Source organism: Lycorma delicatula, chromosome 4 (assembly GCF_047948215.1).
Source record: "Lycorma delicatula isolate Av1 chromosome 4, ASM4794821v1, whole genome shotgun sequence".
In the NCBI taxonomy this organism is placed as follows: domain Eukaryota; kingdom Metazoa; phylum Arthropoda; class Insecta; order Hemiptera; family Fulgoridae; genus Lycorma; species Lycorma delicatula.
In genome coordinates, this window is record NC_134458.1 from 8,476,280 (window position 1) to 8,492,145 (window position 15,866).

Genomic DNA, 15,866 nt, shown 5'->3' on the forward strand with positions numbered 1-15,866 from the left:
CAAAAAGTGAACTGGATATGAATTATGTTTGTCATATACATATTTACTATATTGCTGTAATATATTTTTATACAATTAAATACTTCCTAATGTTCAATAGTACTAAGATGCATTTGTGCGCGCGCGCGTGTGTGTTTGAAATGCATTCAGCTGGACCAATATAGAATATTATGCATATGAACAGCTTAGGTTATATATTTACAGTACATTGTGTTTGTTTAATGGTGGTGGTCTGTCTGCAATGCTCTTTTTCCTTTTTATTAAGGTGACATGTATACAGATTTTTTTAAATTTAAATTATTTTCTTTGAGTTTGTTTATGTATGCAAATGATTCATTTTTGTTTTGTTAATGCTTGCTTGCATTTTTATCTGTATTTATTTTGAGCAGAAGTATATCAATAAATATGCTGTTATGTCTGTGTATGCTCTTTTATAAAGCACACACGGACATTAATAGAATTTAGCTCTTCTATGTGATTTTTCCAGTAACATGGGTATATTGAGTAGTCAAGACTGTACTTATAAAAGCAAATAGTTTATGTGAAGTTGGATGGTTTGGGGTCTGTGACTGAGAGCATCTATCATAATTGGCTTTCTTTATATTTCAAAAGTATCATTTTGTTGGTTGTTTTTTTTTTACGTTTTTTTAACGGTAAAGGCAAAATATAAAAAGGTTTAAGGCAAAGTTCAGCAGAAGTTTAATCCATGGGGTACATCAGTTATGTATGTAATAGTTGTTCACAGCGTCTTGTGTTGCCATAATATATATTATTAAGGTGGTATCATCACAGAATCTGTGTCAGTACATTATTTTTTGAGCATGTTTGTTATTGATATGAGTATGTCTGTTCTATGTTCTGTAGTAAGATTTCTGCTAGGATGCTAGAAATAGAGGACCCCATAGGAAAGTCATTAGATTGTGTGTAACGTTTGTTTTGGTAGGTAATTTTTTTTTTTTTTTTTTTTTTGTAATGTATCTTACTATTTCTGAGATATGTTGTTCTGGTACTTCATTCTTTTATTTTTATTTTTTAATGGAGAATGTTTCTGTAACAGGAATATTAGAGTACAGGTTTAAGTCATATGATATTAATGCTGAGTTATGGGATAGGTTGATTGATGTTTTTTTTGTCTTGGTTATTAGATCTGTTATTTTTTTATTATTTTCTGGTGACCATGTGTCAGGCAGGTTAGTGAACAGAAGCATAACAACAGGATATATAGGAACATTGTATCAGTATATTTAAAAAAAAAAAAAATTGAAGAGTGAGACTTCACGTCAGATTTGTTTCAGGAAATGTTTCTGAATGATGATGCAGCATGTTTAAATTTGTTAATGATGTCTTTAACTGAAGTATGGAATTTTGTAGTTGGATTCTGTGTAAATTTCACAATGTTAATTTTGTAAATGTAATCTTAAACTTTTGTTTAATGCATGCTAATAATAATTGTTGTGTAATTCTTATCTCACTTAACAAAATTGATTTATTTAATATTGTAAATGATGTATATTTACCATCCAGATAAAAATTAACATAACCATACAAAAAAGAGCAAAAATTTCATATCTATAAATAATTTGTTCTTTTCTATTTTAAAACTCCTTTCTAAATAGATGTGAGATTGATTATGGTGAAAATTTTGCTGTCAACCACTTCTTTCTACAATGTTTCATGATCTACATTAGGAAATGTCTCACATACCAGTCTAATAGTTTACTACCAAATTCAAACACTATTATATCACATCAATATTGGGTAGATCTATTCTTAGATAATACCATCTATCACGTGCACTTGAAATATGATCCAATTACTCGATGATACTAGCTGTTACAGCATAATAAAAACTTCCAAGGAACCATCACAGTAAAAAATGACTTCAATAATATTTGACTATAGCATAAATCAATTGTAACACAATACTGTTTATTTTATTTATAGGAAAATAATTTAAAAAATTAAAATCCTAAAAGTGTTAACATAAACATAAAGAATGAAATAATATATATATTATAAAGAGTAACTGATTAAATACAGAAAAAATTACATAATGTAATAAAACATACCTACTTACTTAAATTCAAACAGTAACATGTACTATTTAATATATTTAATCAATATGTAAATACATCCAAAATTCTAAATGAAGAGTCTAAATGCTCATAAATCAAGCAGGATGGTATGTTCAACTGAGAATTAAACATCTTTAATGGGAAAACATACTACTCAACAGATCTAAATTAACTGAGCAGATTAACAGATTAATCAGATTTCTACCCAAATGAACATAATCTAACCACAAAACAATACTTTGAAATAGAAATCAGTTATATTATAATGGCATATACAATATGTCCTTCCTAAGTATCCAGAAGTAGTGACTATAATTTCTCTTCAAATTTTATTAAATTCTACTATGCTGGCTAATAATTAACTTGTTTTATGCTATTTTAATTTTTCAGTTTTTAATAATGAAAATGAAATGAAACGAAACTCGAGCACTTCAGTAAATGTAACTTTTATACTAAAAATAGAAATGATCAGAAATGATCTTACCTTTTCTAACTCAATAGTTTGCTCCAAGTAACTCATATTTTTTGTTTCTAATAATTTCATTTCTCTTTTTAAATCACCAAGTTCCTCTAGTTTTTTCTTATACTGCTGAATGGAAGCTTCATATTTTTCCACCTTATCAGCAGTTTCTCTCAATATATCAACTTCATCTTTAAGATGTCTTGCTTCACCTGCTGTCTGCTGCACCTCATCTAATTTCATTCGAAGGTCTGCCATATCCTTCTCTTGCATTTCAAGCTTCAAACGGTAATCATCTCTAGCTAAGGAAAACAGTCACAAAAATATTACTAATTTCATAGCTAAAGCCAAGGTTTTTTGTTTTTAAAAAAAGTGTGAAACTAGATACCTACAGATTGCAGTGCAAGAAATATCAGTTCCTGACAATAATGCTGTTAGTTATAGTTATAATGGTTTGCATTAATCATCATAGATTAAATAATATTTTATAAGCTGTGGTCAGAAGGCAGAAGTTCATCCGTCACATTTTTTCAAAACTGAGTTAAATGTAACTCCATGTTCTCCTTATAGACAACTATAGGGCAGCAAATGCACATATGTCTACAACAGTGGTTACTGAGATATAAGCTGAGGTTGTTCCTCAAATGTTAATCTTTTGGTGGTGTAATTTTATAACTCTTAAATATATTTTTGTCATCTCTACTTTCATAGTATATCAGACAACATAAAGGTGACCAAAGATGATATGTTTACATGTACATTTTTGACGTCTGATAGAATTACTATAACTATTACTTCAAAAGTGGCAAAAGCAAATATATCAAAATAAGTAGCTTTGCCATCTTTTTATATTACACATTGTGTATTACAGTTTATACAGAACAAAAAAAAAAGTGTACAGTTTATACACTTTGTGTCAAAAGTTTATATGTCGGTTTATCTTATTTTCTCATCTGATAAAATATAATTTTAGGATTTTATTTTTAAGGTGGCAGAATATTATAAGTCAGCATATCTTGTTTTGCTATTTGCATAAGATAGTAACTGGAGTACATGGAAAGTTATATAATTTTGTAATCGGTATAATATTATTATTTTATACAGAGATGTTTTAAACATTTTGTGTTCCTTACATTAGATAGCACATTTTTATGTTTTTAGGAGTCATGCTAACTCCAGTCATTACACTCGGGTCGTGATTGCTTGTAAACAATCAATCATGCCGTGTGACTGATTGTAAACAATTATGTTTTGTTTGTAATAACTTATTACAGAACGTGAAAGTAATGTTTGGTAATGAATCAATAGGAAGAAAAAAATCCATTTTTTTCATTACAAATTGATATTCTTATAATAATAAAATAAACAAATATTTTTTTAAATAATTTTTTATTATAAAATATTTATTAATATTACAGCACTAAAGTTATTTCAAATCAAAAACAGTAAACAACTGACTATTGAAAACAAAATAAAATCATAAAATGATACAATCAGCTACAATGTGGATTTTTTACATTTTACAAACAATTTGTCATTGAAATAAAATAAATGCTTATTACAAATTATTGCCACATGTAAAAATAAATTTAATATAAATTATTTGAACTACAGTATTATTTCCATCTTTGTAGAAAAAATAATTTCATTTAAGTTAAAATTCAATACAAAAATCTTTAAAAGAAATGATAATTGGCTTAAATTTACTTATTATTTGTATTATTATTACTACCACTATTACAATATTATAAAATAAGCTCTTTTAAATATACATTCGCAATAACCAGCACGTACTTTAATATTACAATTATATATACGTAAGATAGACTGCATGGATCTCTGCCATGATACTGTATCAGCAGGCTCTGTGCTAAAAAGAAAGAAAGGCATTCAAAAACGAGGAGAGTAAGAAGAAAGAAATGGGGGTTGTTCTACACGAATAGAAGAAGTGAGATGTTTCCAGCTAAAAAATTCAGTTCAGTTCAGTTGACCATTAGTGTAGAATGAAATGTTTAGAGAGATGCAATCAGGATGATCAAGAAGTAATATTTACAGAGTACATAAATAAACCAAAAGAGGTAAAAGATGAAATTCTGTACAGTAGAATGCTTGCTGGTGAAAAAAAGACACAAAGAATAAAAAAGGATGTTGAAAACTCCCGTAATAGAATGATTGCAGTTGACTACAATGTGACTGTTGGAACTTCAAAAATAAAGGTACAAGGAAATGTTTATGCTTCTACAAGGGGTATCGCAGGGAAAATAAATTTTCTCGCATATAACTTGTGGGCTTCTTCAACCGGGTTTCATGTGCAGCATTTGTTGACATTTTCCTTAAAATAAATTAGTTGAATAATGAATTGAAATTAAACATTTCATTGATCACTATCCTAAGCGCTATAGACACTACTACTCTCTAAGAAATTCTCCAAATGAAGTATTTCTTCAAAATCATTTAAACATAAAAATGATGCACGATGAGTATGTAAACTTCATAAAAGAACAAGGCAAAAGCCAATGGGCTGGTTACAATGTATTCAGAAATTCATTTAATTCTACAGGTTTCAAGTTTAAGAATCATGTACTGACACATGCAAAATTTGTAAACGATTTAAAAATGCTAAACAACACTGTTCTAACAAAGAAGAGCGTGAAAATATTTCAAACCTTCATGACAATCATCTTCATGGAGCAGAAATTAGATACAAAAGCATAAATGTAGACAAATTATGCGTGTATAAAAGGAAAATTCTACCAAAAGAGTGTTGGTTTTTGATTTTTCAACAAGTTCTCCCAGCAACATTCTTTTCTACAGGCATTGCTTACTATAAGAAGCTTTTTATCTGTTTACAATCTAACCATACGTGACGATTGTTAGATTTGAATATATATATATATATATATAGATTAAATGAACACAATTGAAAGTCTGATAAAACATTAACAAAGTGAGCATTACGGAACTTCACAAAATTTTACCTTTCCCTTCTACCCTTTCTCCCTTTTCCCATTGTCATTTTTACAATATTCCCTTTCCCTTTCCTTCCACCATTTCTCTTTCCCTTATTTCCCTTCCACCATTTTTTTGTCCTTTCCCCTTTCACTTCCATTTCCTGTTTTTCCTTTTTTCCATTTTCCCTTTCTTCCCTTTTACCTTTTTCAATTTTTCTCTTTCTCCCTGCACATAAATTGGTCCAGTAATTTTTTAGTCTATAATAGACAAACATATCAGAAACATTGAGATGGAATCATAAATTATTTAGTAGAGCGTGTTGCTTTTATGTCCAACAGATAGTGCTGTTTTTCAAAAAAAGCATGTTTTAACCTGTCATAGGTGTGACATCTTAGTTACATAGATAGTAGGTAAAAACACAAGTGTATTTGAATGCAACATTGTGTCAAAATTTCAACGCAATCAGTTGAAAAGAACTTTCGAAGATTTAAGATTTTGAACAAACATTTACATTTTTATTTATATAGACTACCAACAACAAAAGAAGCAGTGAATTTGAAGAACTGAAAGATGAATAGGAAGTACGAGAAGATGAACCACAAAATACAAAAAGAAGCAAACAAACAAAGTTTGACAGTAAGAAAAAATTGCTTTAAAAAAATAAGTATAAATAAAAAAAGCAAAGAAACCGCTAATAATATAATACTGAGTACAATTTATTTAATTATTATATATGCATTGAATAAAATAAATGTACTTATTAATAAAAAATGTTGTTTAGAATAATTAAGTTTTGTAATATTTTAAGTCTGCAGTTAGAATAACATTATGACTATTGAGCATTTTTATGTTTGATATTATTGTAGCATTAAAGTACATGCCAGTTAATAAGAATTTATATTTAAAAGTGCCTATGTTCTAATATTGTAGCAATAATAATCTGTAAATATAAGCTTTTATCATTTCTTTTAAAGATTTTTGTATTAAATTTTAACTTAAATGGAATTTTTTTCTACAAAGATGGAAATAAGTAGTTAGAATAATTTATATTAAATATATTTTTACATGTGAGAATATTTTGTTAAAATAATTTGTTAAAATAAGCATGTATTTTATTTCAATGGCAAATTGTTTGCAAAACATAAAAAATCCACATTGCAGCTGATTGCAACATTTTACAGTTTTATTTAGTTTTCAATAATGAACTGTTTATGTTTTTGACTGTAAATAACTTTAGTGTTATAATATTAATAAATATTTTATAATAAAAATTTACTTTTCAGAAGAATTTGTTTATCTCATTACTGTAAGAATAATTATTTGTAGCGAAAAAATGGATTTTTTTCTTCATATTGATTTTTGCCATCTTAAAAAAATATTAAAAGTAAACATTTTTCAGAAGGCAGAACATAATATGTAGGAAAATCAACATTATCTTACTTCGTTGACCTAACTTTTAATTCAAGTGTGTTTATTCATTTACCCATTTTTGTTCTGGTCAACTAAGTTAATTTTCATAATCCTACTGTACTAATCTGGACTGGTATTAATCGTCAGACTTTATAAAAATTTCAAACTCTTCACCTGTAAAATTTACAATAACACATATCAGCTTCTACCATCTAATCACAGAAGTAATTTACACAAATTTCAATTTAGAATGCATTAAACATTACTGACAATTTTCTAGTTTGAAGATTTCTTCTTTAAGGGTTTCAACCTGTCTTCTTAGCTGTCCAGTACCAGTAACAGGATCATCAGCATTTGCCTGTAAACGTTCCATTAACCTTCGCTTTTCATCAACCCAACCTGCTTTTTCCTCTTGAAGAAGACTCACCTGAAACATTTAAAAATTGTATGATATAAATCATTATAAACTATGATAACATAACTTATTTATTTTTTGTTTTTGTACTCACAAACCAAAGTATACGATAAAAATATTTTACCTTTTAACAAAATATTAAATGCTAATAAAAAGACCCTCTCAAAAATAGTGTGGTATAGAACTATGATCCTCCATTATCTCTAAGGAACCAGTGTACCTCTTATCACTGCCATGGGAAGCAGTATTCCTTTAGACTGCAAGGTTTTTTAAGTCAGTCATGTCTAAATTGAAAGAAAAACATTTGTGTTAAATTGGGTTTCAATTGGAAGATCAATTGAAGATCTTTCAAACCGATCTTCTTTTGAAAAGATCAATTTTGAATTGTCTTTTGCAGACACATCAAATGTTGAAATAAGTTTTTTCTGGCACGCTATGAGACAGATTCAAATACAAGTGTACAATTAAAACACAACAGAAAATGCATTGGAGAGGTTATAGACATTCTAAGAGCTCTTAAGCTGACACCACCGATAGAAATATTGCCAAAGTTTGTGACAAAAATTTCATGAAGATAGTTAACAAACAATTTATGATGTGTGAGTCACTATGTTTGTTCTGCAGAACTGACTTGCCAGCAAATCTTGTTGTAAGTACTTGGGGAGCACAGAATTATAGTAAACATGAGTATTGCACCATGACAATGAGTCAATTCACTGTGTATCAAGCTTCTACAAACATGACCATCATTTCCCACCTGCTTACATTATAACCTACCTCCCGCACTTTTTTTGTTCTCAAAAACAGAATTAAACTTAAAGGGAAAAGATTTAACACAGTAAAGAAGATCCAAGAGGTACTACAAGACATTCTGATGGAAAATCAGATAGACTGATGGAAAATGACTTTCAGCAATGTTTCCTACAATTAAAATCAAATTAGGCCTATGCATCAATGCTACAGGCAATTACTTTGAAGGAGTTAAGTCAATAAATGTTTTGTAAGTGGAAGAACTTTTTTTTTTGATAAATAACTTTCAGTTAAAAAATACATAACTCATATTCATACATAAAAAAAGATATGAAATTTTATTAATAATACTGTTCATGTTGCATTGTATCATGATTATAACATGTTACAGTGTCTGAGTGTCAGTAAAATAAATTTTCTGATTTTAATGCTTTAAAAACTGTTACTATTTTATCAACATTGTGTATATATTTAATGAAATCGTAGCTGCTTTTATAGATAAGGTTAATAATTTTGAAGTATTTTTTTAAAGTATTTTTTGAAGTATTTTATAAAGTATTTTTTTAGGCTGTACATTTATACATTAGATTCTTAATGATTATAATGTTTAGTGATACTTTAAAGGAAATTATAAAAAAGAGAAGGGACAGTAATACTTGCAAGAAAGGCTGCATCTTTTAAAATTAAAATTATCAGCTGGTTTTCCTGTATTATATCACTATTTAAACTGAGATCAAATTATGTAATAAGAAAAGTAGTATTTTTGTTTACGAAATAAAAATGTTAATGCAACATTCTTGTTGGTGTTAGAAATAATGGAGCTCAGCCAGCCATCCTTCTTATTAATGCATCTGTAATTAATATCTAGTTCGTTTTCATTTTAGACTATAATATTTAGCTATTTTAAAAGTTTTAAAACAAAGCTGGGAGTTCATTCTAGTTTGGTTTCACAGAATTTTTTTTTTCACAAAAGGTTTTTTTTTTTTTTTTTGTTACAGATTAACCAACACATAGCAGGTTTTTATATCTGTATAACAATAACAGATACGTGAAAATTTGTAATATAAAAAATTAAAGCATAGTAACAAGAAATAAGCTGTAATTTTTTAATGTTTCATTTTTTGTTTTATAAATAATATAGTTCCACTAACAGAAATTATTTTACAAGTAGACTAAACAATAAGCAATTATTACCCCATCAAAAAGATGTTCCACCGATTTATCTAAAATAAAATTAACTAAGTTTCTTTTAGAGAAAAAATATTCTGTTGATCTGTTAATTAGTTTTAAATCATACTAATTTAAAAAATACCTGAATTATCTGCCTAACCATTTAACATATACATAAATATGTGCTTACATAACTTTTGGTAACACCTCCAGAATGTTTTAGTTATTTTATTTATTTACTATTTTCACATACTTAATTTACTGCTATCTAATGAACTTTTGTTTTAAATTATTGTTAAACATTTAAACTACTTCTATTTTTTTATTTTATAATTAATTGTAATTTTGAGACAGTACTCTGATAAAGGTTTTAATACAGTTCCTTTTGATCCACCCGTGAAAAGCACAGCAGTTTCTTATTTTATCCATGGAGAATCATATCTATCACCTATCCTGACATGACCCATATAAAGTAATATTATGTAACAATCAGAATAAAATATTTATTTATATGCTACCATCAAGATTCATTATTTCTTAATATTTTAGTAATAGCGCTAGCAATTTTTAATAACCAATAATTTCTTAATGGGATGATGAGCCTTAAATTGAAAAACATAAGGACACTTAAAAAATAAAAAAGCTTCAGAATTTTAAGGTTTACAAATGTGAATAAATCTTGGAGCCAAACAGTTCAAATTTATTTTTAATATAATTAAATTTAAATTAAAGAAAGTATTTTAATATCCAAACCTAAACTAGGGAACAACTTTATATCTAAAACATACTTTTTACGTGAGAATACAGAACCCTTAATTAATGAGGAATATTTTTGTGGCATTTAGCTTATTTTGATTTTATACCAGTAAAGAGATGCCAAACGTAGTAAGAAACAAATCTAAAATACAATTAGTATATTAAAATCTTATTATGGAAACAACACTTTCAGGTCTGATGAGGAAATAGTAGCATCTCAGGTGCTACAAAGTGACAGTAGCAGTATGAAGCCAAATTCAAAGTTGCATTTCAATAATTCTAAAGCCATTTGTAAATAAAATGCAAATTAACAGTATCATAATTAATCTACCTGCATATCAAGCTCTAGACAACGTTGTGCCATTTGATCTCTGGCTTCAGTAGCTGCCTGAAGTTCTCCAACAAGTACTTGAACTTGAGATTCGGTTTCCAAACCTAGGCTGGCTGAGAAACTTACTGGACCAGGTCCATGTATATTTTCAAGTTCTTGAATTGATTTCATAATCACTTGCTGTTCTGATTCATCCATTGACATAATCCTCGTAATGTAATCTAGAAATTTAATCAGTGTTAATTTAGTTTTATATATAAGGTATGAATGTACATTTTTACATCAAAAGTGATTTCACATGATAATTTAAATTTCAAAACTGAAAATAAATACAAAAATTAAAACCAAAACACTGAAATAAAGTAAAAAATTTCATACGGTACAAATACTGTATCACCACATTCAATATGATATAAATACTTATCACATATAATCAATTTCTGAATATACGCAGTTATATCTTTCTCATCACACTTAACACAAATTTCACAACATCAAGATGCGTAAAACTCAAGTGATGAGATATTAAGTATTTGATTAATAAAAAAAAAGTACTATAACTATAAATTTGTATGAAAAAAATAAAATTGTAGATTTGATTGATATTTGATAAATACATATACAAAAAAAAAAAAAAACATAATGCCTTTAGGCAAGAATTATCCTGATAAACATTCTAAACTGCACGCGTTTCAATAAACATGTACCTTTATACTTGCTAAACTCATACAACTCACACTAAAAGTCTTAATATGTTTAAATAACTTTTTTCTTTTTTTTTTAATTATATGATTACATTTTATAAAATCAAAGTAGGGAAAACAAAAATTCTTAAACGTAGTTTAATATGATGAAACAAAACTTGCAGGTGTATTTCTATTGTTACATGTTTTAAATAAATTGTTAATTGCAAACAACATAACTTAAAACTAATTTCTTATGGGAAAAATCAAAGTAAAATTTTTAAGATCCATGACCAAGCGTAATATCACATCAAATTAAATCCACGACTGAAAACTGCAAACAGCAAGATAAAGCTGTAAAAAGTATATACACAATTTTTATGGATATTTATGCAGATTTAGTTAATAATTTACTATTTAATTAACATATACACATAACATAAGAATTAAGCATGTAAATTCACCTAATTAGACAAATTTACATGTTTATTTATTTTATTAATATAATTTCTTAATGCTTTTTTCATTATTCTTGTTTAACAATTTTGCAGAGATTCTGGATTTCCACAGAAGTTTTTTCATTGATTGTTAATGAGCATCTCCACAATCGAATGTTTTTATTTACTATTTTTTTATATTCAAAAAGATCTATTTAAAAGAAACAGAGATTTCTGCAAGTGCTAAAAAAAGAATAAAAAAATTATTAATTAATTACTAATTTGAACAATATAATAATATTCTACTTCTACACAATTTTCTAAGCTAGTTATTATTAATAAATGTATTTTTATATAAGATTTTTATTAAAAAAAAAGAAAGAAAGGACAACTGAATTATTTTTAGGTTAATTTTTAATAAATGAATCTTTTATCATGTCATTAGTAAAATAATTAATTATAGTCACAGAAAATTAAAAAAAGTTTTATTATTTCCTTAAAAGAAAATCTGTTCAACCACTTTTTATATGTACCTGGATTCTATCAGACAATTTTCTTATCTACACTCACTCAAAATAGTTTAAGCCTAACCTCCTGAAAAGTAGTTGAAACATAGCAAAAAAAAAAAAAACAGACCAAAGTAGGTATGGAAGAAATTTTATTCATACAAATTGCAAAATAAAAATTAATAACAATCCTGCATAAGAAGATAATAATTATTTAAACATAAAAAACAGACAAATTGTTTGTTTATTATTGACACTGCGAAGTGCCATATTGACACTTCATTCTTATGCTGATGTACATATTTGTTTCTCACCTTGTTTGTGATTGCAGTTCACTGCACTCCATAAAATAAGTTGTAATAATCTTCCTAGTTCAGTTGTATCACCACCATCACCTAAAACAAAAAGATATATTTCTAAATAAAAATTAAAACTGAAAAAATAGTATTTATAAAAAATGTATTTTAAATGAACAACAGCTTGTATTAAATACAAAAAATAAAAATAAATAAATAGTCATCCCATTTAAGTAGGACATTTGAGGAAATACAATTAACAGCAATGTTGCAGAAATCAGGAAGAGTTGACATGAGAGTGGACAAGATCAACAAACGAACTGTATTTTGGCACATAGCCTATAAAGAGGTAATATGATTTTGGAATAAAAAGTAGGTACAACACATCAGAAACAAATAAGAATAAAAGAAAAACTGGAAGTGATATTGTAACAAGAGCAGTATAGTGGGCCTGAGTAACGAATTCCTATCAATTACTATGAAAGTAGTAGAAAATATAATAACTGGAGGAATCCAGAAAGAAACAAAAGGGAACCCTTTTTGTAAGGTAACAGGTCCATTTAACAATAGTCTTTTGTTATACTGCCTGCTGACACACAATGAACACCTGTTGTACCATGAGCAAAGCTACCAAACTGGGTTATGGATTTCATAGAAACGAAAGCCTCAGTTGATTGTTCTTACGTTTCGAGTTGGGTCCGGTCCGGCAGGTAAAGAAGGCAGGAGTATAAATACTCCTGGAAAACCATTTAGAATTCAGTTCTGCGAGATGTTACGACATCAGTTCAGGAGTTGTGCGAAGTCCAACGAGGAGTTGACATCAATTCCGCGAGGAGAGGCTGCAAGATGGTAGTTGTGTGAGTTCAGCAGAAGTCTGCGAACCAGTCCAGCGAGACGTTATGACGTCAGTCCAGCAAGACATTATGACGCCAGTCCAGCAAGGAAAGTCTGTGGTGTGAGTCTGCGAGACATCAGTCAGCGACAGCATTCTGCAGGGAGGACAGATGAAAAGATGAAGGAGCAAAATTCCAATGTGAATTATGTTTGATACAATTAAGGTGAGTTACTGTAAAACTAAAAGTGAAAGAAACAATGTACTAAATTGCATTCATACACTGTTATGGTAGTTTTATTTGCAGTGAACTTTATACACTTGTCTTTATCTAGTGTACTATTGGTTGTTAATACAAGACTAGTGGTTAAAAGGGTTAAAACTAGCAGGTATGCTATATATCTTTTGTAAATGGGTTGGAATTCTGGTTTTCTACTCATCTACCTGGAATAAATCCTGACGATTATTTTAAACTCTGTCTTGTGTGTAATCTCTGTATTATTATTACTACTGACATTTATGACTCGTTGATGTGTAATATGATAATTGTTTACTGTTTTGATTATGTTATGTTTTTATGTCATGTATTAATTGTTTGATTCGTTTGTTATCGACATGTAATATTATTATAGTTTACTACTATTACTATTATCTTGATTATTATTATGGCTGTAATTACTATGATTAATATTTGTTTACTATTTTTCATTAATTGTTTTATTATTGTCACGTATTATTATTATTATCACCATTGTCATTAATAGTGATTTGTCTTGTAATTATATTTATAAACCAATAAAGTGTAATTATGTAAACATTCTAAATTTTCAATCTCTCCATACCCTGATCAAGCCGCAAACACACAACAATATCATTAGACACTGGCCAGCAGAGAACATACGAAACTTCTACCTATTACCTCTCGTATAAGTTTCCTGATATCATAAGCCATCAGCAAACAGGGAGCAGAGAAGAAAAACAAAACCTCTAATCTCTATGTAACTTTACTCCCAGTTTCCTCTCATTTTTTTTTTACATTTAGGTTCTAGGGCAATAATTATTTTTAGAATCTGCATGAGTAGAACTTCATTTAAAATGTTCCTAATGTAAACTGATTCAGGAAATAATTTCTACATGTAGTAAATACTGATCATTCTGATTAATCACTACTTAAATGTACCTTTAAGTCAGTCATCAGTTTTACAGATAATTCTCTGAAAGACATTTATCAGATGTTGTTCCACTCTCCACAAATCACTCAACAAACCTTCTCAACAGACTGGGCTTCTCTCACTGGGCTTGTTCAAATAAATGAAGCTACACTGGTATTACATTCAAGTAGTCCACAAACTTGGAGATGATTATGTGTTTGAACAATGTTTATTGTTCAACTGAAGCAAAAGTGTTCCCATTACATTTTCTGAATACATTAACTTCCAAAACAAGATTATCAGATTCTGGAAATACCCATGTTTTTCACAAATAACTTTTCCCTGAAAAATCAGTGTGTGTTATATAATGTCTTAACAGAGTACTTAGATTCAGTTTTTCCACATTAAATTCTGAAAGTTATCAGGAAATAACCATGAATTGTAAAGCCTTGTTGAAACTAATGAGCAAAAGTGTTGGTTGTAGCGATATAATGATAGATGCCACAATACCAATTTAACTATGCTGATATTGCATGGATTTTTAGATAACTGTGCAACAATTTCTTGAAAATCATGCCTTCCCTAATCTTCATACCACTTATCACCAGATTTTAATTTGCGCAATCAACTGAAAGAGACATTTTTCAAGAACCATTGGAAAACTGGAAAGAAATTAAAGTAAACATCTTTAACAACAGTACAGAGTGAAAAATTACATTGCATGAAGAAATAAGCAGATGCTTACATCAATGCTCAACGAAAACATATCAACACCGTTGTATAATTTAAATGAAAGATTAAAATAAAATGAATTACTATCTGTTCTGTTTATTGAACTGACAAGTAAATGAATTACTTGTCTGTTTGTTTATATAATTAAACAGATATTTTTCAATAAATTAAATATTTGAGACATTATTAACACTTTGTGCAACTGAAGAACTTATATTAGGAAGAATATGAGAATAAATTCCACTCAACAAGTAAACAACAAAACTACATTCATAATGTATATTGACTTTTTTTTCTGATGAGGTGGGGGGATCCCAGTTACGGACTTGCAACAGGTTCCGCTAAATGTTATTAAAGTGTGTATGTGTGTCTGCGCACTACCGACTAAACCTAACCAACCTCACCAACTCCTCCCCCCCGGGGCAGGACCAAGCAATCAAGCATTAGTAGCCCCAAGGGGTAGCTTCAAGCTCTGGGGATACAGAGTCCTCATGCATCATCATCGCTGCTTATCTGTGCAGCACAAACAAACGACTCCATAGGGGGGCAGTCCTTCACCCCTTCGCTCTCCAGTCTCAATCTTCACCTAAGCAGAGGGCTTTTTTCCATCGATCTGTCAATCATCCGTAGATCCTGTTGCTGATCTTCTGCACCTCCTGGCTGCTGCTATGATAGCTGGGGACTCTCCCATCATAACTAGTTAAAATCCCCTTCTTCTACTCTCCTTATCTTTGGCTCGCAGTACCTCCGTGACAAACTCATCTACTGCCTTCCAGTTGTTGACAGACTCTAACATATGCAGCACCAAAGCCTCCGGTGTCAGCCGATTGATGCTAGCCCGAGTTCTGTGCATATTCCACGGCTGGCATTGAAATGGCGTGTGTTCCGCGGTATCCTGTAAACCACAGTA

General features: G+C 29.0%; 1 protein-coding gene across 1 annotated transcript in view; it reads right to left on the reverse strand.

The window, feature by feature from the left end:
- The window catches only part of hook (hook microtubule tethering protein), a 74,703-nt gene that overhangs the window by 39,083 nt on the left and 19,754 nt on the right, over positions 1–15,866 (reverse strand). The window contains exons 5-8 of the mRNA XM_075362257.1: positions 12,260–12,340; positions 10,320–10,540; positions 7,168–7,324; positions 2,560–2,837 (exon numbers count right to left, since the gene is read on the reverse strand). Coding sequence (XP_075218372.1) covers positions 2,560–2,837; positions 7,168–7,324; positions 10,320–10,540; positions 12,260–12,340 — 737 coding nt within the window. The remainder of the gene's footprint in view (positions 1–2,559; positions 2,838–7,167; positions 7,325–10,319; positions 10,541–12,259; positions 12,341–15,866) is intronic.